The 20,514-nt window shown below is 37.3% G+C and overlaps 5 protein-coding genes and 3 non-coding genes across 8 annotated transcripts; 3 read left to right on the forward strand and 5 right to left on the reverse strand.

Annotated features, from left to right (window-relative positions):
* Nucleotides 1-2: 2 nt before the first annotated feature.
* On the reverse strand, nucleotides 3-3,148 carry LOC123420357 (photosystem I P700 chlorophyll a apoprotein A2). Its single transcript, XM_045107335.1, has one exon. It carries the CDS (start codon nucleotides 3,050-3,052, stop codon nucleotides 848-850), a length of 2,205 nt encoding a protein of 734 aa, XP_044963270.1. The 5' UTR covers nucleotides 3,053-3,148; the 3' UTR covers nucleotides 3-847.
* On the reverse strand, nucleotides 3,078-5,527 carry LOC123420356 (photosystem I P700 chlorophyll a apoprotein A1). Its single transcript, XM_045107334.1, has one exon. It carries the CDS (start codon nucleotides 5,328-5,330, stop codon nucleotides 3,078-3,080), a length of 2,253 nt encoding a protein of 750 aa, XP_044963269.1. The 5' UTR covers nucleotides 5,331-5,527.
* Nucleotides 5,528-5,631: 104 nt separating this feature from the next.
* On the reverse strand, nucleotides 5,632-15,314 carry LOC123420363 (photosystem I assembly protein Ycf3). Its single transcript, XM_045107340.1, has 3 exons — nucleotides 7,873-15,314; nucleotides 6,886-7,113; nucleotides 5,632-6,162 (listed from the first exon to the last, which is right to left on the reverse strand). The coding sequence occupies exons 1-3, from the start codon at nucleotides 7,994-7,996 to the stop codon at nucleotides 6,002-6,004; spliced, it is 513 nt and encodes a 170-aa protein (XP_044963275.1). The 5' UTR covers nucleotides 7,997-15,314; the 3' UTR covers nucleotides 5,632-6,001.
* On the forward strand, nucleotides 8,607-8,693 carry TRNAS-GGA. Its single transcript has one exon. It is a non-coding gene; the product is annotated as a tRNA-Ser (tRNA).
* Nucleotides 9,909-9,981, reverse strand: TRNAT-UGU. The gene has a single exon. It is a non-coding gene; the product is annotated as a tRNA-Thr (tRNA).
* TRNAF-GAA lies at nucleotides 11,576-11,648 on the forward strand. The gene has a single exon. It is a non-coding gene; the product is annotated as a tRNA-Phe (tRNA).
* A 701-nt stretch (nucleotides 15,315-16,015) lies between the features above and the next one.
* Nucleotides 16,016-17,985, reverse strand: LOC123420359 (ATP synthase subunit beta, chloroplastic). The gene has a single exon (XM_045107337.1). The coding sequence runs from the start codon at nucleotides 17,602-17,604 to the stop codon at nucleotides 16,108-16,110; it is 1,497 nt and encodes a 498-aa protein (XP_044963272.1). The 5' UTR covers nucleotides 17,605-17,985; the 3' UTR covers nucleotides 16,016-16,107.
* Nucleotides 17,986-18,074: 89 nt separating this feature from the next.
* LOC123420360 (ribulose bisphosphate carboxylase large chain) lies at nucleotides 18,075-19,930 on the forward strand. The gene has a single exon (XM_045107338.1). The coding sequence runs from the start codon at nucleotides 18,387-18,389 to the stop codon at nucleotides 19,824-19,826; it is 1,440 nt and encodes a 479-aa protein (XP_044963273.1). The 5' UTR covers nucleotides 18,075-18,386; the 3' UTR covers nucleotides 19,827-19,930.
* Nucleotides 19,931-20,514: the final 584 nt, after the last annotated feature.

Genomic DNA, 20,514 nt, shown 5'->3' on the forward strand with positions numbered 1-20,514 from the left:
TCTTTCGTATTTTATTCTTTCTTTTATTCTTTCTTTTATTTGTTGTCTTCTTCCGAGAAAAAACTGTTAGACCAAAACTCTTTTAGGAAATCAAAAAATCCAGATACAAATGGATGATGTATATATCATGCATATATCATTAAAGAAGGAGTATGGGGCCGGTAGTGGGAATCGAACCCGCAACCCCAAGGTTATGAGACTTATGAGCTACCAAACTGCTCTATACTCTTAAACTAAAGAGGGGTAACTAGTGGATAAAAGAGGGTTCGATACGTCCCTCTACCATATCTATACAAATAGAATAGTCCATTTATACAGAATGGTAAAGAGGGCTCCTCTATGATTATCAATTCCAGAAATCCATACAAATACGAAAGGGTATTTTATCCTTACCAACTGGATCTTGTTGCACCCGGTAATAAACATTCATAAACCATTTCTCGAAGTACGTGTCCGGATAGCCCAAAATGTCGATAGTTAGCTCTAGGTCTTCCGGTCAAAAAACAACGTCGATGAAGGCGTGTAGGTGCACTATTACGCGGTAGGGATTGCAATTTTTCTCGCATTTTCGTTTTTTCACTCAAACTCAAGGGAGAAACTTTGCTTCTTATCTTTTTTTTTAAAGATTGACGAATCAAATGATATTTCTGTTCTAATTTCTGCCGCTTCTTCTCCCTCTGAATCAAACTCTTTTTTGCCATAATGTGCCGTTGCTATTATTATCAAGTATACGGTTCTAATCCTAGATGGAAAAATAAATAGAAAAAGAAATTTAAGAAGGCGGATCCTCCCTCTCTATCAAGAGTAATGAACTAGGTGCTGATACAGTACAAAAAAACAAACTAAATTAACCAAACTTGCCTGATGTTGAGGCAATCAAGAAAGCTGCATAAGTGAATATATAACCCACGGAAAAGTGAGCTAATCCAACCAATCTTGCTTGCACAATGGAAAGAGCCACAGGCTTATCTCTCCAGCGAATTAAATTAGCTAAAGGTGTGCGTTCATGAGCCCATGCTAAAGTCTCAATTAATTCCTGCCAATACCCCCGCCAAGAAATTAAGAACATAAATCCAGTAGCCCAAACAAGATGTCCAAATAAGAACATCCAAGCCCATACCGATAAACTATTCATCCCAAAAGGATTATATCCATTGATAAGTTGTGAAGAGTTTAACCATAGGTAATCTCTTAACCATCCCATCAAATAAGTGGAGGATTCATTAAATTGTGAAACGTTGCCCTGCCATAATGTGATATGTTTCCAATGCCAATAAAAAGTAACCCACCCAATGGTATTTAACATCCAGAAAACTGCCAAATAAAATGCGTCCCAAGCAGAAATATCACAAGTACCGCCGCGCCCTGGGCCGTCACAAGGAAAACTATACCCAAAATCCTTTTTATCCGGCATTAATTTGGAACCGCGTGCGTCTAAAGCGCCCTTTACTAAAATCAATGTAGTTGTATGCAAACCTAGAGCAATAGCATGATGAACCAAGAAATCCCCAGGTCCTATTGTTAAGAAAAGCGAATTACTATTCTCATTAACAGCATTCAACCATCCGGGCAACCATAGGCTTCGACCCGCATTGAAAGCGGGGCCATTCGTTGAAGATAAGAGTATATCGAACCCATATGTCGTCTTGCCATGAGCAGATTGTATCCATTGGGCAAATATAGGTTCGATCAAGATTTGCTTTTCTGGAGTACCAAAAGCAAGCATGACGTCGTTATGAACATAAAGGCCCAAGGTATGGAATCCTAGAAAGAGGCTAGCCCAACTTAAATGAGATATGATAGCTTCTTTATGGTCTAACATTCTTGCCAATACATTATCCTCATTCTGTTCCGGATTGTAATCCCTAATGAAAAAAATAGCTCCATGAGCAAAAGCCCCTGTCATGATGAACCCCGCAATATATTGGTGATGAGTATATAAAGCAGCTTGAGTAGTAAAGTCTTGTGCTATGAATGCATAAGGAGGTAAAGAGTACATATGTTGAGCTACTAAGGAAGTAATAACCCCTAAAGAAGCTAGAGCAAGACCTAACTGAAAATGAATCGAATTGTTGATTGTGTCATAAAGGCCCTTATGCCCACGCCCTAATCGACCCCCCGGAGGAGTATGCGCTTCTAAAAGATCTTTAATACTGTGCCCAATTCCGAAGTTAGTTCGATACATGTGACCGGCAATGAGAAAAATAAATGCAATAGCTAAATGATGGTGAGCCATATCAGTCAGCCACAAACTTTGTGTTTGTGGATGGAATCCCCCAAGAAGAGTTAGAATGGCAGTTCCCGCTCCTTGAGCGGTACCAAATAAATGATTACTCGAATCAGGGTTTTGGGCATAAAGATTCCACTGACCCGTCAAAAGGGGTCCCAACCCCTGGGGATAGGGTAATACATCTAAGAAATTATTCCATCGAACGTACTCCCCCCTGGATGCGGGAATAGCAACATGAACTAAATGTCCTGTCCAAGCCAAAGAACTTACCCCGAAAAGTCCTGACAAATGATGATTGAGACGAGATTCCGCGTTTTTGAACCACGAAAGGCTTGGTTTCCATTTGGGTTGTAGATGTAACCAACTCGCTATTAAGGACAGCGTAGAAAGAAATAATAGAAAAAGAGCTCCAGTATAAAGATCTTCATTGGTGCGTAATCCTATTGTATACCACCACTGATAAACCCCAGAATAAGCAATATTCACTGGACCAGCAGCACCTCCTCGAGTAAAGGCTTCCACAGCGGGTTGACCAAAATGAGGATCCCAAATCGCATGAGCAATAGGTCTTACGTGTAAAGGATCCTGTATCCATGATTCAAAATTTCCTTGCCAAGCTACATGAAACAGATTTCCGGACGTCCATAGAAAGATTATTGCTAATTGCCCAAAGTGAGAAGCAAAAATGTTCTGATAAAGACGTTCTTCAGTAATATCATCATGACTTTCGAAATCATGTGCGGTAGCAATACCAAACCAAATACGACGAGTAGTGGGGTCCTGAGCTAAGCCTTGGCTAAACCTGGGAAATCTTAATTCCATAATGCCTTTCAAATCCTCCTAGCCACTATCCTACTGCAATAATTCTCGCTAAGAAGAATGCCCATGTCGTGGCAATTCCACCCAGAAGGTAATGGGTTACTCCTACAGCACGTCCTTGTATAATGCTCAAGGCTCTAGGCTGAGTAGCAGGAGCAACTTTTAATTTGTTATGAGCCCAAACGATAGATTCAATGAGTTCTTGCCAATAACCACGGCCGCTGAATAAAAACATTAAACTGAAGGCCCAGACAAAATGAGCACCTAAGAAAAAAAGACCATATGCAGATAATGAAGAACCATAAGACTGAATGACTTGCGATGCCTGTGCCCACAAGAAATCTCGAAGCCACCCATTAATCGTAATGGAACTCTGTGCAAAGTTTCCCCCTGTAATATGAGTTACCACCCCTTGATCACTTATGGTACCCCAAACATCCGACTGCATTTTCCAACTGAAATGGAAAATGACTACCGAAATTGCATTGTACATCCAGAATAAACCTAAGAAAACATGATCCCAAGCAGATACTTGACATGTTCCCCCTCGGCCAGGCCCATCGCAAGGAAAGCGAAAACCTAGATTTGCTTTATCGGGTATCAAACGGGAACTCCGAGCAAATAAAACACCTTTCAAAAGTATTAATACAGTCACATGTATGGTAAATGCATGAATGTGATGGACTAAAAAATCTGCGGTTCCTAATGGAATCGGTAACAAAGCCACTTTGCCACCTACTGCTACTAACTCGCCGCCTCCCCACGTTAAGCTAGTACTTGTTGTTGCACCAGGAGCTGTTACGCCAGGCGCAGTAGCATGGATATTTTGTACCCATTGAGCAAAGATAGGTTGTAATTGTATGGCGGTATCCGAAAACATATCTTGTGGACGGCCTAAAGCACTCATGGTATCATTATGAATGTACAAGCCAAAACTGTGAAAACCTAGAAATATACATACCCAGTTAAGGTGGGATATGATTGCATCGCGGTGTCTAAGGACGCGATCTAATAGATCGTTGTATCGAGTAGTTGGATCATAGTCTCTTACCATAAAAATTGCTGCATGTGCAGCAGCACCGACTATTAGAAATCCGCCAATCCACATGTGGTGTGTGAACAAGGAAAGTTGTGTACCATAGTCAGTAGCTAGGTATGGATAGGGAGGCATAGAATACATATGATGAGCTACAACAATGGTTGTAGAGCCTAGCATAGCTAGGTTAAGAGATAATTGAGCATGCCATGACGTTGTTAAGATTTCATAAAGACCCTTATGGCCTTGTCCTGTAAATGGGCCCTTGTGAGCCTCCAAAATATCTTTAAGTCCATGGCCAATACCCCAGTTGGTCCTATACATATGACCTGCGATTAGGAAAAGAATAGCAATAGCTAAATGATGGTGTGCAATATCGGTCAGCCAGAGACCACCGGTTACTGGATCTAGTCCTCCACGAAAAGTCAGAAATTCTGCGTATTTGGACCAATTTAAAGTGAAAAAAGGGGTTGCTCCTTCGGCAAAACTAGGATAAAGTTGAGCCAAAAGGTCCCGATTCAAGATAAATTCATGAGGAAGTGGTATCTCTTTAGGATCCACCCCAGCGTCAAGAAATTGGTTAATTGGTAAAGATACATGAATTTGGTGTCCCGCCCAAGAAAGAGACCCAAGTCCTAATAATCCCGCTAAGTGGTGATTCAACATGGATTCTACATCTTGGAACCAGGCCAATTTGGGAGCGGCTTTGTGATAATGGAACCAACCAGCAAAAAGCATTAACGCTGCAAAAACCAATGCACCAATTGCAGTACAATAGAGTTGTAATTCACTAGTTATTCCAGATGCTCGCCAAAGCTGAAAAAAACCAGAGGTTATTTGGATTCCTCGGAAACCCCCACCTACATCACCATTCAATATTTCTTGCCCTACTATAGGCCAAACTACCTGAGCACTGGGTCCAATGTGAGTAGGATCACTTAGCCATGCTTCATAATTGGAAAAACGGGCACCATGAAAGTACATGCCACTCAACCAAAGAAAGATAATGGAAAGTTGCCCGAAATGAGCACTAAAAACTTTTCTAGAAATCTCCTCCAAATCACCAGTATGACTATCGAAATCGTGAGCATCAGCATGTAGGTTCCAGATCCAAGTGGTAGTATCAGGGCCCTTAGCTAGTGTTCTTGAGAAATGGCCGGGTCTCGCCCATTCCTCAAAAGATGTTTTTACAGGATCCCTATCCACAACAATTTTTACTTCTGGTTCCGGCGAACGAATAATCATTAACTCCTCCTCTTTCCGGACAAGACATACAAAGAGACCCGCCAACTGTCTTTTTTTTTAGTGAATCTTTGAAAGATAGATTTTGAAAGATAGATTTTGAAAGATAGATATTGTGATTAGTTCTTTTCTTTACTATACTACCACCCTTCTTTTTTTTTAGTTATTCACTGGAGCAATTATATATTAAAGTCAATCCGAGGCAAGTGTTCGGATCTATTATGACATAAAGGTTAGGTGCCTAACGGACATTGTTTATCTTGAAAAAACAAATATTTCTCGGCGTAAGAAAAAATCTTTTTTATTTTAAATTTAAGAAACTAGTGTATTTTTTTTTAGGGCATAAGCTCCTATCTATATCTACTTTCCTTGAGCATAATATAGGGTTTTTTATTTTTTATTTGATTCTAAATTCCAAGATAACTCATTAGAATTATTAATAAGATGGTTCTAATATATTAGCAATATTTAGATTGGCCCCCTTTTTTTTATTCACTTTATTACTTCTATTCTAGACCCTATCCCTATGGTTTATTCTTATGAAATATCTTATAAAATAGAAGGTATAAGAAATGGATATAATGAAATTCTTGATTCGATCTTACGACCTAATTTATTTGATTAATGGATCAACAACCAAACCATCCATTTTAGGAAAAAAAAGGAGCATGGTCTTATTCAAATTCAAAGCGCTTCGTAATCTTCAACCAGTTTTGTGCTTCAATATAATTTCCCGGAGTAAGCGCTATAGCTTGTTTCCAATATTCAGCAGCTTGATCAAACCAAGCTTCCGCAATTTCCGAATCACCCTCTAGAATGGCCTGTTCTCCTCGGTCGGAATAGGCAGTTCCTTCCCTTAGAACCGTACTTGAGAGTTTCCTACCTCATACGGCTCAGAAATTGCTATCTTAATTTCCCCTATCTTAACTGAATTCGATTTATCAAAAATCGATCCAATTTGTTCTTGTGTTAAGCAGAAGAAATTAATTACCTAAGTTTCAAACCCTAATTTTTCTCAATAATTAGTTTGATCTTTTTTCCCACCTTCAGAAGAATGAAGCATAGATAGATATAGAGCCTTCGTTCAAATTTTCTGAAAGGTAACTATCCCGGTTTCATATATGAAATCTCTATAGAATCCTTGAAAAAGACTTTTTTCCATAAGAAAGAAAAAAGAACTTACTATCTTTGGGATCTGATACTACACCGCTGCTTAATCCCTTAGTGGATCGGCTCTATTACATAAGCGGATTCCTAAATTTTGCCCCATATCATGGGATAAGTAAGCAGTTTTTTTTAGTTGTATCGACCCAGTCGCTCACTAATTGATCTTTACGGTGCTTTCTCTATCAATTTGAGAAACTTTATCCATAGAGTAGTAGTATAGGCCATACTTTCTTCGTTTTTTGATTCTCGTGAAGTGTCCTTCCTTCCTACAGCTGATAGGGAAAAATCGTTGTTTTTACGATCCCTATGTAGAAAGCCCTTTTTTCCAGTATTTACTAGAAAATTTGATCCTCTCTTTTTTTGTCTTTCTATAGTGGAGATAGTCGCACGTAATGACAGATCACGGCCATATTATTAAAAGCTTGCGGTAAGAAGGGGTTTCGTTCTAGTGCCCGGAAATAATATTCCAAAGCCTTTGTATGCTCTCCATTGCTTGTGTGTATAAGGCCTATGTTATAGAGTATATAACTTCGATCATAGGGATCGATTTCTAGTCGCGTAGCTTCATAATAATTTTGCAAAGCTTCCGCATAATTTCCTTCGGATTGAGCCAACATCCGTTACGGTCGTTCATTCTATTCAAAAAATCTCCGTTCCAAAACCGTACATGAGGTTTTCATCTCATACGGCTCCTCCCTTCTGTACATAATAGTACTAAGCGAAATAATCTTAATCTATAGAATCAAAATAGAATTAGTCCCGTCTCATTATGAACCGAAAGGGGCTGGTATTTTTCCAAGAAATCTCTAGCCAACCTTCCCACAAGAGGTTTTTCTTAACACCAATGAATTCTATTAATGCTAGAGGAAAACGATAGCTCCAATAATTTCTTTGTTCTCAACGCCTCCTATTTAGAGGAATTAGCTACTTCAACGATCTTTGATGGTTATAGGGGTATCCAAAGTACAAACCTGATGGTTGTTTGTTATCCCAACCATTCTTCCCAGCCCTGATACCGATCAGGAAAGGGGTAATTTCTACCAAAGTTTTTCTCTTGTTGATTCCTATTTCTAGGTGTAGTGCTTTTCTCCCCTATGCTGCCTACGGATACTAATAGAGTGGCCTGTAATCCATACCATACCATATCCTGTAGGTGTAACCTTTCGCTCAATACTCAAATCTACAATTGAAGTATCTGAAGCCGCATCAATCGAGGATACACGACGGAAGGAATTGTTAGTTCGCCTCACCTTCCCGAAGCGTGGGTTTGCTTGCTTTACAAATTTGGTTCTCTCTATGCCAACCCCTTTTCTTTTTCCTAAGACTGAGGTATAGGTAGGTCTAAAAAAAAGCAAAAAAAAAAAGAGTCAAATCGCACCATCTCTATAATAAGTAAATGCCTTTTTTTCTCCTGAGGTTGTCGGAATTATTCGCAATAAAATATTGGCTATAATTGAGAAGGTCTTATCAATGAAATTTCCATTTACACGGGATCTAGGCATAATTCCCAAGCCATTCTATATAGAATTGTTTTCATTCCTTCACAAAATAACATAAAAACAAACACATTCGATTCTTATAATTATAAATAGATTGATCCATATGCTCTAAATCCATATGTTTTAAATGGATAAGAGAGATATGGATTTTCCGCTCAGCTCAAATTGTATCCTTTTCCTTCTGCTTGGACACGAAGAGATATGCAATATTTGACTAAGACTGGATTTCATTCCACTTTCCTATTTCTGAACAACAACTTATGTCATCAACTATTTCGTGTTTTCAAAGTTATTAATTGTCTCATACTCTATTTTTGATTTCAATGGTGTAGCGTATCTTATGCAAACGGAATTCTAAGGTTTCTTTATTTTATTATGCAATAAGAAGAATTCTTGCATTCTCTTTTTCTTTAGTTGCGGGAAAACCTAAATTAAAACTTTTATTTTATAGCGAGCGCAATTTCTAGTAAAAAATCCTGTATCCTTCCACCTAGATCAAAAGGAATTTTTCCAATAGAACTAGGGAACCCCCGAGCGGTTGCGGTTGTACCTGTACTGCAGGAATAAGAAAACTCGCTATTCACTCAGTTTATTTTCCATAATAAGTTATGTAGGAAAGATGGCCGAGCGGTTCAAGGCGTAGCATTGGAACTGCTATGTAGACTTTTGTTTACCGAGGGTTCGAATCCCTCTCTTTCCGTTTTTCTTAATTCATCAACGTTAAGGATCACAATGTATCAAATCAAATAGCAATTTATTCCAGTAATAATATCTTATATTATCTTATTTTTATTTAATAGAAATTAAAAATTCTCTATAGCAAATTACTGTGGTATGTAAACATAGAGGAAAAAAGCAAAAAGGATCCTAATCCTAGGGTTAATCAATTTTAGCTAGTTGATGGGAAAATACGAATTAATGGTAATGGTCTTAGGGCTATTTAGTTCGGGGAAAGGGGAAGGGGAAGAAAATTCTATGAACCTTTCCTTTTTTCATTAAGTTCAAGTCTGACGAGAGTAATATTCTACAACTAACAACTCATTTATTTTGAGACCGACCCACTTCCTATCTAGGATTTTATTTACTAGTCCTTTATATTCCAATGTGTCAATCGTCAAATGGCTTGGCAATTTCCCCGGGTCCGATGAAGCAATATAATTTTGAACCAGACCTTTTGATCTTTGGTTATCTTTCGTAGTAATAATATCTCGGGGTTTGCAACGAAAACTTGGTATATTGACTATACGGCCATTAACTAAAATATGTCTATGGTTGACTAATTGGCGGGCCCCAGGAATGGTTGAAGCCATACCCAATCGAAAAAGGATATTATCCAAACGCATTTCAAGTAATTGTAGTAAAACCTGGCCTGTTGACCTTTTTGCTTTTCCAGCGATATGTACATATCTAAGTAATTGTCGTTCTGTCAGACCATAATGAAAACGCAATTTCTGTTTTTCTTGAAGACGAATACGATATTGCTCCTTTTTCCCAGAATTGAATTTTTTTTTAAGATTACTTCCGGATTTAGGTGTTTTTCTAGTGAGTCCTGGTAAAGCTCCCAAACGGCGTATTTTTTTTAAACGAGGTCCTCGATAACGGGACATGAAGACTCCTTTTTTTTATTGAAATTTCATTTTACACAATTAATTTCATTGTATTTACATTACAGAATACATCGAAATTAAAACTGAATTAAACTACAGGATAAACAGAGTAAAATCAACTAAAGTACCACAAAAAATGGAATTTCATCAAAATCTGTATTTTTTGTATTTTTTGTATATATATTATTTATTTTATTGTTTTGTATCTAGCAAAATAGTAAGGTAAAAAACATAAAAGATCCTGGATTCTCCATTTAATTCGGAAAAAAAGAGATTCTTGTTCGTAGAACATCGATAGAGAAAAAAAAAGCCGACTATCGGATTTGAACCGATGACCCTCGCATTACAAATGCGATGCTCTAACCTCTGAGCTAAGTGGGCTTACATAACGGAAATAGTGTAACAAATAGAAATAGGTATAGTATAGGAAATCCGTAAAATCTCAGATATTAGTTATTACTCTTAGCTATTAACTAGTTCTAAATTTGAAGTTCTACTTATAAAAAAATACTAAATAAAAAAATACTAAAACTTCTTAAAGATAAAGTTAGCTTGATATGCTTAACTATAGGATATTTAAAAAGAAAATTATAGACTTTATGGGTATTTTCATTCGATCATTATAGACTTTATTATTTGTTAATAATTTGAGGATTAATATTTCACTAAGGGGAACATAAAGTCAGAGTAAATAAAATTGATAATTCTGATTAGAAAAAAAGAATAAATATCCAGCGTTATAGTATAATTTCGAATACTATAAAAAAGTAAGACGGGAGGTGGGGGAGATAAAAAGTTTTGGATATATTGATTCGGATTGAATTGCAAATACATCAAGGATAGAATCAATGTAATTCAGAATTGCAATAAGCAAGCGGGGTCTCTCAAATAGAGTCGAACTGAACTGCTAGACTACGTTGAGTGATGAACTCAATGATTCAAAAAAAAAACTAAGAGATGGATGAAATTACACAAGGAATCCTGGTCTCAAAGAAGAGGGAAGTGGGGATATGGCGAAATCGGTAGACGCTACGGACTTGATTGTATTGAGCCTTGGTATGGAAACCTGCTAAGTGGTAACTTCCAAATTCAGAGAAACCCTGGAATTAAAAAAGGGCAATCCTGAGCCAAATCCGTGTTTTGAAGGGATTCTCGAACTAGAATACAAAGGAAAAGGATAGGTGCAGAGACTCAATGGAAGCTGTTCTAACGAATCGAGTTAATTACGTTGTGTTGTTAGTGGAATTCCTTCTAATTCTAAATTAGAGAAAGAGGGGTTTTATACTTTATACATTTAATAAACACGTATAGATACTGACATAGCAAACGATTAATCACAGAACTCATATTATAATATAGGTTCTTTATCTTTTTTAAAATTTCAAAATAAAATTCGAAATGATTATGAAATAAAAAACTCATATCATAATTTTATTTTGAATTATTGTGAATCCACTCCATTCGAATATTGAATAATCAAATTCTTCAATTCAAATTCAAAGTTTTGAGAACTTTTAAAAAGAAAGTGGATTAATCGGACGAGGACAAAGAGAGAGTCCCATTCTACATGTCAATACTGACAACAATGAAATTTCTAGTAAAAGGAAAATCCGTCGACTTTTTAAGTTGTGAGGGTTCAAGTCCCTCTATCCCCAAATCCTCTTTTTTTTTCTTTTTATCAATGGGTTTAAGATTCATTAGCTTTCTCATTCTACTCTTTCACAAAGGAAAGGAATGCGAAGAGAACTCAATGGATCTTATCCTATTCATTGAATAGATTTCTTTTTTATTAGAGTATCGGCAAGAAATCTTGGTTATTCACTCTATTTTTAAGTATTATTTAAGTAAACCATGCACAATGCATAGGGCTACCCCCCCCCTTTCAAATTTTGAATTTGAAATACTTTAATTGATTTTTTAGTCCTTTTAATTGACATAGATACAAATACTCTACTAGGATGATGCACAAGAAAAGGTCAGGATAGCTCAGTTGGTAGAGCAGAGGACTGAAAATCCTCGTGTCACCAGTTCAAATCTGGTTCCTGGCAGAGAAAAAAAAAGATCCACCGAATAGGTATTGATCCAAATACCTCGAGATGGATTGTGATACATATTTATTAATAATATATAATATAGATAGAGTATGATTTATTCATCTAAGTGGATAAATCTATAATATAAATATAGAGGCACTTCTTTTTAGAGAAGTTTTAAAATATACCCTTTCTTTATGATAAGGAAGGGGGTGAGATTAGGTTCCCCTTTATTTTTTTGCGTTTCTTTATTTTGTATTCCACTATTCCGACGAATATTTTTTTAGTCTTGCTTATCTTTATCTTATCTTATTTTCCTAGTTGTGCTAAGTCATGTGCGCGATACAAAGTTCCTGGTAGAGAACTTCTTTGAGTCATCCTATTTTTCTGTTCATATGAAGGAAATTAATATGTGATTTTCAAAATAGGGGAATCCAAATGAAACCCTTTTTTGGCTCAGTCTATCTGGAATGCTTTTGTATAATAGGAATTAATTATAAATAGGTATTCCGTTTCATCTAGGAAAAGAACCTAAAAATATTCCTTGACTTGAATAAAATCTGGAGTTGTGTTGTATAAGTGAGCACGAATTTCTTATCATTCAATGAGCATCTTGTATTTCATAAAAATTGGGGGTTATATAGTCCTTACGTAAGGGCCAGCCTATCCAACTTTCAGGCATTAGGATACGTTTAAGGCGCGGATGATTATCATAAGAGATTCCCACCATATCATAAGATTCGCGTTCTTGAAAATCGGCACTTCTCCAAATCCAGAAGACAGACGGAATTCTAGGATTATCCTTTTGGGCAAAGACTTTTATGCAGACTTCTTCTGGATTATCTATACCGTATTGTATTCTTGTAAGATGATACACGCTAGCTAAAGATCCACCGGGTGCTACATCATAAGCACATTGGGAGCGTAAATAATTATAACCATATACATATAAAATGACAGCAATGGAATCCCAATCCCCTGCTTTTATTTGTAAAGTCTCTATTCCTCGGTGATCAAAGCCCAAAGATCTATGAACCACCTCATGTTTGACTAGCCAATTAGATAACCAACCCTGCTGCATTGTCTTCATCTCTCCCTCTTTGTATAAATATTTCCCATTTCGGATGCAAGTTTGAAAGATTGCTCTGCTTTTTCTTTTTCTACACAAAAGAGCCCCCCCCTCCTAATTCACTAATTTGTAGGAAGGTACTGGACTTTTGGATTTTAAAAAAGTTTCAGAAGATATATCTAATGTCGATGGTGATTGATAGAGCAATTCTTGCTCATAAGTTCCTGTATGAGTACTGCGCCTAACATAAAGCTTGTGACTGGTAGTAAAACATCTTTTTTTATTTTGAGATAGAGTTCGATCCTCAACTATTTCTCGCGATATCTTCTTACGAAGTTTTGTTAGGGCATCTATAACTGCCTCCGGTTTAGGAGGGCAGCCCGGCAAGTAGACATCCACAGGAATTAACTTATCAACTCCCCGAACAGTACTATAGGAATCCGTACTGAACATTCCCCCTGTAATAGTACAGGCTCCCATAGCAATGACGTATTTTGGTTCAGGCATTTGCTCGTATAATCTCACTAAAGACGGAGCCATTTTCATTGTTACCGTACCGGCTGTTAAAATTAGGTCTGCTTGCCTAGGACTTGATCTTGGTACCAATCCATAACGATCAAAATCGAATCGTGAACCTATTAATGAAGCAAATTCAATGAAACAACAACTGGTACCGTATAGAAGGGGCCATAAACTGGAGAGTCTTGACCAATTCGAAAGATCATTTAGTGTAGTTGAAATAACAGAATTGGAACTTGTTTGGTCAAGTAAGGGAAACTCAATCAAATTCATAACTGTCTCAATAGAATCTTTTCCTTCTTTTTTTTTGTCTAAATATTCAGTTAAGACCATTCCAAGGCTCCTTTTCGCCATGCATAAACTAAACCGACAACTAAGATAAGCACGAAAATCAAAGCTTCGATAAAAACGGATACACCCAATACGTCGAAACTCATTGCCCAAGGGTATAGAAAGACGGTTTCCACATCAAAAACAACAAAAACGAGCGCAAACATATAATAGCGTATTCGGAATTGTACCCAAGCCCCTCCCATGGGTTCTATACCCGATTCATAACTAGAAAGCTTCTCTGGTCCTTCACTAACCGGGGCTAAAAGCCCTGAAATCGAAAATGCCAAAATAGGAATAAGGCTTGCTATTATTAGAAATGTCCAAAAAATATCATATTCGTGAAGCAGAAACATAATGTACTCCCATTAATGTGGAATAGGCGGAACTTAAATTAGTCAATTCAATTCAGCATTGTCAATTTATCCAGAACTTCTCTCTTTTCCTCGGTGAAACAAGAATCTTTTTTGTTCAAACAAAAGCGCTTAGTTTAGCCTTTGTTTCCTCTGTGCTGCATCTTCTTTAAAGATTCATCCAATGGAATCCCAACTCCCTTTCTTTTGGATTTCCATTCTATTTAGATATGGTGTATGTAGATCTAATTCTTATATAAAGAAAACTTTATCGTTTCACTTTGTCTCGCTTTCTCTAGAATCTCTATAAAAAAAGAATAGCTCTATCCTTTATTTACTATTTAATAATAATAAGAGACTATTAAATAAAAATGAGAATACTACTAATTAGAATAATTAGAACCTAATTAAGATAGTAGGACTAATCTATGCAGTATAATGAGAAGTAATACTATAAAAATAAAAATAAAGAACTCTATTTCAGAACTATGAGACAGAATATTCTGTTTTCTTATTTACTCTTTACTTTATTTTTTCTATTTTTCGTTTTTCTTTTCCTGTCTGTATGATTTTGATTTTCGATGAATGAGCCTTTGGTAATGCTTTTATCTCTATTCTATGTCGCAGGCGCCTATCCAGTCTATAAACAAATACTAATGCGAAAATGAAAACTATACTAAACTAAAGAAAACATAGGATAGAGATCCTAAAATAGAAAAAAGGGCATATTAGGGCTATACGGATTCGAACCGTAGACCTTCTCGGTAAAACAGATCAAACGGATTATTATCGAAATGATTTGAACTGTTTCAAAGACCCAACATGCATTTTTTTGCATTGGGCTCTTTCATAAACTGATTTAAAGATCAGTTAGTCCACCATAGTTTTTCTTTACGGAAAGATAATGAGATGGCTCCCTGTGCTCTGATTGATTTTTTGTATTATGATCTATCTAGGAGCAATACCAAAGTGTTTCAAAGGAGGATTACCTTGACTTAGGTCTGCCTCTGGTCTAAATTAAATCAACCTAAGTGAAATGGAGTCTCTATCGTTCCACTGCAAGAGTTAACTATGAGACTTCATACACCTTAAAGTTCATAGAACGAAAAGAAGTTTTTTGGAGGCCCTTATCCTCATTACGCCTAGCATTTAGTGGGCTGGATATTTACCTTATCAACTAGCAAATCCATAAGGGTTCTATTTGATTAGGCACCTGAATTGGCACCTGAATCGGACTGAACCGACTGTTTGTCAGGCTACTGTTCTCCTATTCTCTCGAATCTATGAAGTAAGACATTGATTTTGCAATAAGATCGATTATGTTCATTGCATAATAAGCTCCTTTGAAAAGCATTGGCGCACGTGTAAACGAGTTGCTCTACCGAACTGAGCTATAGCCCTTATCAGAGATATCTTAACATATAGAGAATTTCTTGTCAAGATGAATATTTTCTAATGCCAGAGGATATCCCTTTGATCTGTATCTGTTTAGTATTTAGTTTAGTATTTAGTATATAACAGACCAATAACAGAGCGGTATTGCTTAGAAAAGGGATTCAATATATAATCGATCGAAGTAATGGGTCTTCCTTTGTGGTGATAAATTGCCTACTTAACTCAGTGGTTAGAGTATTGCTTTCATACGGCGGGAGTCATTGGTTCAAATCCAATAGTAGGTAAGTAGGTAGAAAAATTACTAGATAGCATTGGACTTACTTCGCTTCGCTATCTAATAACTTTTTCTACCCCTCTTCCCTTTTTCTTTGTATCAACTATAAACCACTGGATTGTCTTCAATTGGATGGGGGAATCCAATTGACAGCCTCGATTCGTATCCTAGCTCGTCTGAGAGCGAGCTTCGCTTCAACCAAATCTTTCGTACCCTCAGCTTTACTCAAGTTAGCTTCGGCTATTTCAAGTGCCTTTTGAGCTTCTTCCGGATCAATATCACTACCCAGTTCCGCATCATTTCCTAAAATGATGATCTCATTATTAACTATTCTCGCAAAACCGCTCCACAGAACCGCCGTTAACCATTGGTCGTTGAGGAGGCGTATTCTCAAAGGACCCATATCTACTGCTGTGTTAATAGGGGCGTGGTTTGGTAATACGCCAATTTGGCCACTATTCGTGGATAAAATGATTTCTTTCACTTCACAATCCCAAATAATTCGCTTAGGAGTCAGTACATAAAGATTTAATTTCATTTCTGCGATTTGTTCTCCTCTTCTAAGGTTATAGCTTTCGTGCTAGCTTCATCGATGTTACCCACCAAATAAAAAGCCTGTTCAGGTAGGCCGTCTAATTCTCCGGAAAGGATTAGTTGAAATCCCCTAATAGTTTCCGCAAGAGCAACATACTTTCCTGGAGAACCAGTAAAAACTTCTGCCACAAAGAACGGTTGTGATAAGAAACGCTCAATTTTTCTTGCTCTTGCTACAGTTAAACGATCCTCTTCCGATAATTCATCCAAGCCAAGAATTGCGATAATGTCCTGAAGTTCTTTGTAACGTTGTAAAGTTTCCTTAACTCTTTGCGCAGTTTCATAATGTTCGTTGCCAACGATCCGAGGCTGTAACATAGTTGATGTTGAATCTAAAGGATCTACTGCTGGATAAATACCCTTGGAAGCTAATCCTCTGGAAAGTACGGTAGTAGCATCCAAATGTGCAAATGTTGTGGCAGGGGCAGGGTCGGTCAAATCGTCCGCAGGTACATAAACTGCTTGAATCGAAGTTATAGATCCCTTTTTAGTAGAAGCAATTCTTTCTTGCAAAGAACCCATTTCTGTACTAAGAGTAGGTTGATAACCCACTGCGGAGGGCATTCTCCCTAATAAAGCGGATACCTCTGATCCTGCTTGAACAAAACGAAAGATATTATCGATAAATAAAAGCACGTCTTGCTTATTAACATCTCGGAAATATTCTGCCATAGTTAGGGCAGTTAAACCAACTCTCATACGAGCTCCCGGTGGTTCATTCATTTGGCCATAGACTAGAGCTACCTTTGATTCTTCAATATTTTTTTCATTAATTACTCCGGATTCCTTCATTTCCATATAAAGATCATTTCCTTCACGAGTCCGTTCCCCTACTCCACCGAATACGGATACGCCCCCATGAGCTTTAGCAATGTTATTGATTAATTCCATGATCAGTACTGTTTTACCTACTCCAGCCCCCCCAAATAGTCCTATTTTTCCTCCACGTCGATAAGGAGCTAAAAGATCGACGACCTTAATACCTGTTTCAAAGATGGATAATTTCGTATCTAACTCGATAAAGGCAGGCGCAGATCTATGAATAGGGAACGTTGCACTACTATCTACAGGACCCAAATTGTCAACAGGCTCCCCAAGAACGTTGAAAATTCGTCCGAGAGTAGCTCCACCGACCGGAACACTGAGAGGAGCTCCCGTGTCAATCACTTCCATTCCTCTCATCAACCCGTCCGTAGCACTCATAGCTACAGCTCTAACTCGATTATTTCCTAATAATTGTTGTACCTCACAAGTCACATTAATTTGCTTATCGGCAGTGTCTCTACTCTGGACTACTAAAGCGTTATAAATATAAGGTAACTTGCCCGGGGGAAAAGTGACATCCAGCACGGGTCCAATAATTTGATCGATACGACCTGTACTTTTTTCTTCACTTGTGGAAACCCCGGGACGAGAAGTAGTAGGATTGGTTCTCATAATTATCACATAATTAAAAAAAAGGAATTTGTCGAAATTTTTCTTTTTTTATTGTTGAATAATGCCAAATCAAATCAAAAAAAATCCAAAAGTAAAAAGGAAATGAATTAGTTAATTCAATAAGAGAGAAAAGGGGACCAGGACTTGATTTCGTTGCCCAAGCGAATCCCATTCAATCGTTTACTCATGGAATGAGTCCGTTGGAAAGTTCAATCAATCTTTTTTTCATATACATTTTGCCTTTTGTGGAGGATCTGTGCCTACTCTACTTTCCTATCTAGGACTTCGATATACAAAATATATACTACTGTGAAGCATAGATTGCTGTCAACAAAGAATTTTATTAGTATTTAGTTAGGTATTTGCATTCCAAATAAGAAAAGAGACCTATTAAGAACTTGTAAAATAAGGATTAGGGATTAATTTGGGTTGCGCTATACCTATCAAAGAGTATACAATAATGATGGATTTGGTAAATCAAATCCATGGTTTAATAACGAACCGTGTTAACTTACCATAACAACAACTCAATTCCTATCGAATTCCTATAGTGGAATTCCTATAGGATAGAACATACACAGGGTGTACGCATTATATATGAATGAAACATATTCATTAACCTAAGCATGCCCTCAATTTTCTTTAATGAGTTGATATTATATTAATTGAATATCCTTTTTGTTTTACGAGATTTTTGCTAAAGTTTCATTTACGCCTAATTAACATCGAGTAGACCCTGTTATTGTGAGAATTCTTAATTCAAGAGTTGTAGGGAGGGACTTATGTCACCACAAACAGAAACTAAAGCAGGTGTTGGATTTCAAGCTGGTGTTAAAGATTATAAATTGACTTACTACACCCCAGAGTATGAAACTAAGGATACTGATATCTTGGCAGCATTCCGAGTAAGTCCTCAGCCTGGGGTTCCGCCCGAAGAAGCAGGGGCTGCAGTAGCTGCCGAATCTTCTACTGGTACATGGACAACTGTTTGGACTGATGGACTTACCAGTCTTGATCGTTACAAAGGACGATGCTATCACATCGAGCCTGTTGCTGGGGAAGACAGCCAATGGATCTGTTATGTAGCTTATCCATTAGACCTATTTGAGGAGGGTTCCGTTACTAACATGTTTACTTCCATTGTGGGTAACGTATTTGGGTTCAAAGCCCTACGTGCTCTACGTTTGGAGGATCTACGAATTCCCCCTACTTATTCAAAAACTTTCCAAGGCCCGCCTCATGGTATCCAAGTTGAAAGAGATAAGTTGAACAAGTATGGCCGTCCTTTATTGGGATGTACTATTAAACCAAAATTGGGATTATCCGCAAAAAATTATGGTAGAGCGTGTTATGAGTGTCTACGTGGTGGACTTGATTTTACCAAAGATGATGAAAACGTAAACTCACAACCATTTATGCGCTGGAGAGACCGTTTTGTCTTTTGTGCCGAAGCTATTTATAAATCACAGGCCGAAACCGGTGAAATCAAGGGGCATTACTTGAATGCGACTGCGGGTACATGTGAAGAAATGATTAAGAGAGCTGTATTTGCGAGAGAATTAGGGGTTCCTATTGTAATGCATGACTACTTAACCGGGGGATTCACCGCAAATACTACTTTGGCTCACTATTGCCGCGACAATGGCTTACTTCTTCACATTCACCGTGCAATGCATGCAGTTATTGATAGACAGAAAAATCATGGTATGCATTTCCGTGTATTAGCTAAAGCATTGCGTATGTCTGGGGGAGATCATATCCACTCCGGTACAGTAGTAGGTAAGTTAGAAGGGGAACGCGAAATGACTTTAGGTTTTGTTGATTTATTGCGCGATGATTTTATTGAAAAAGATCGTGCTCGCGGTATCTTTTTCACTCAGGACTGGGTATCCATGCCAGGTGTTATACCGGTAGCTTCAGGTGGTATTCATGTTTGGCATATGCCAGCTCTGACCGAAATCTTTGGGGACGATTCTGTATTACAATTTGGTGGAGGAACTTTAGGACATCCTTGGGGGAATGCACCTGGTGCAGCAGCTAATCGAGTGGCTTTAGAAGCTTGTGTACAAGCTCGTAACGAAGGGCGTGATCTTGCTCGCGAAGGTAATGAAATTATCCGAGCAGCTTGCAAATGGAGTCCTGAACTAGCCGCAGCTTGTGAAGTATGGAAGGCGATCAAATTCGAGTTCGAGCCGGTAGATACTATCGATAAGAAGGTCTAAAAAAAAATAAACGAAATAAAAAGAGAAAAAAATAAGTTATGAAATGCAGTAATTCTTCTTTATTCTTCTAATTGATTGCAATTAAACTCGGCTCAATCTTTTTTTTTATAAAAAAGATTGAGCCGAATAAAAATAGATCATGATATGATCATGAGACTTGACAAATCGAGATTCGTCTATTCTATATATCTAGAATATATATATATATTAAGGTATAATACAATAAAGAAATAAAAAGAAAATAATAAAATATAGTAGTATCATATGATAATGGAATCAAATACGCAGTATTTACAGAAAAAAGTCTTCGTTTATTGGGAAAGAATCAATATACTTTTAATGTCGAATCGGGATTCACTAAGACAGAAATAAAGCATTGGTTCAAACTCTTCTTTGGATTAAGGTGGTAGCTGTGAATAGCCATCGACTACCTGGAAAAGGTAGAAGAATAGGACCTATTCTGGGCCGTACAATGCATTACAGACGTATGATCATTACCCTTCAACCGGGTTATTCTATTCCACTTCTAGATAGAGAAAAAAACTAAAGGAGAATGAATGAAAAAAGACATAGTTTGGAAGTTAGACCTTTTTATAAGACTCTCTTTCAATTTCAAAAAAGAGGACGTTTGAAACTTTTAACAGGCGTAATCGTGAGTCAACATGCTAGAACTAGATAAGGAAGTTTT

The sequence above is a fragment of the Hordeum vulgare genome, unplaced genomic scaffold (genome assembly GCF_904849725.1).
Source record: "Hordeum vulgare subsp. vulgare unplaced genomic scaffold, MorexV3_pseudomolecules_assembly, whole genome shotgun sequence".
Taxonomy (NCBI): Eukaryota; Viridiplantae; Streptophyta; class Magnoliopsida; order Poales; family Poaceae; genus Hordeum; species Hordeum vulgare.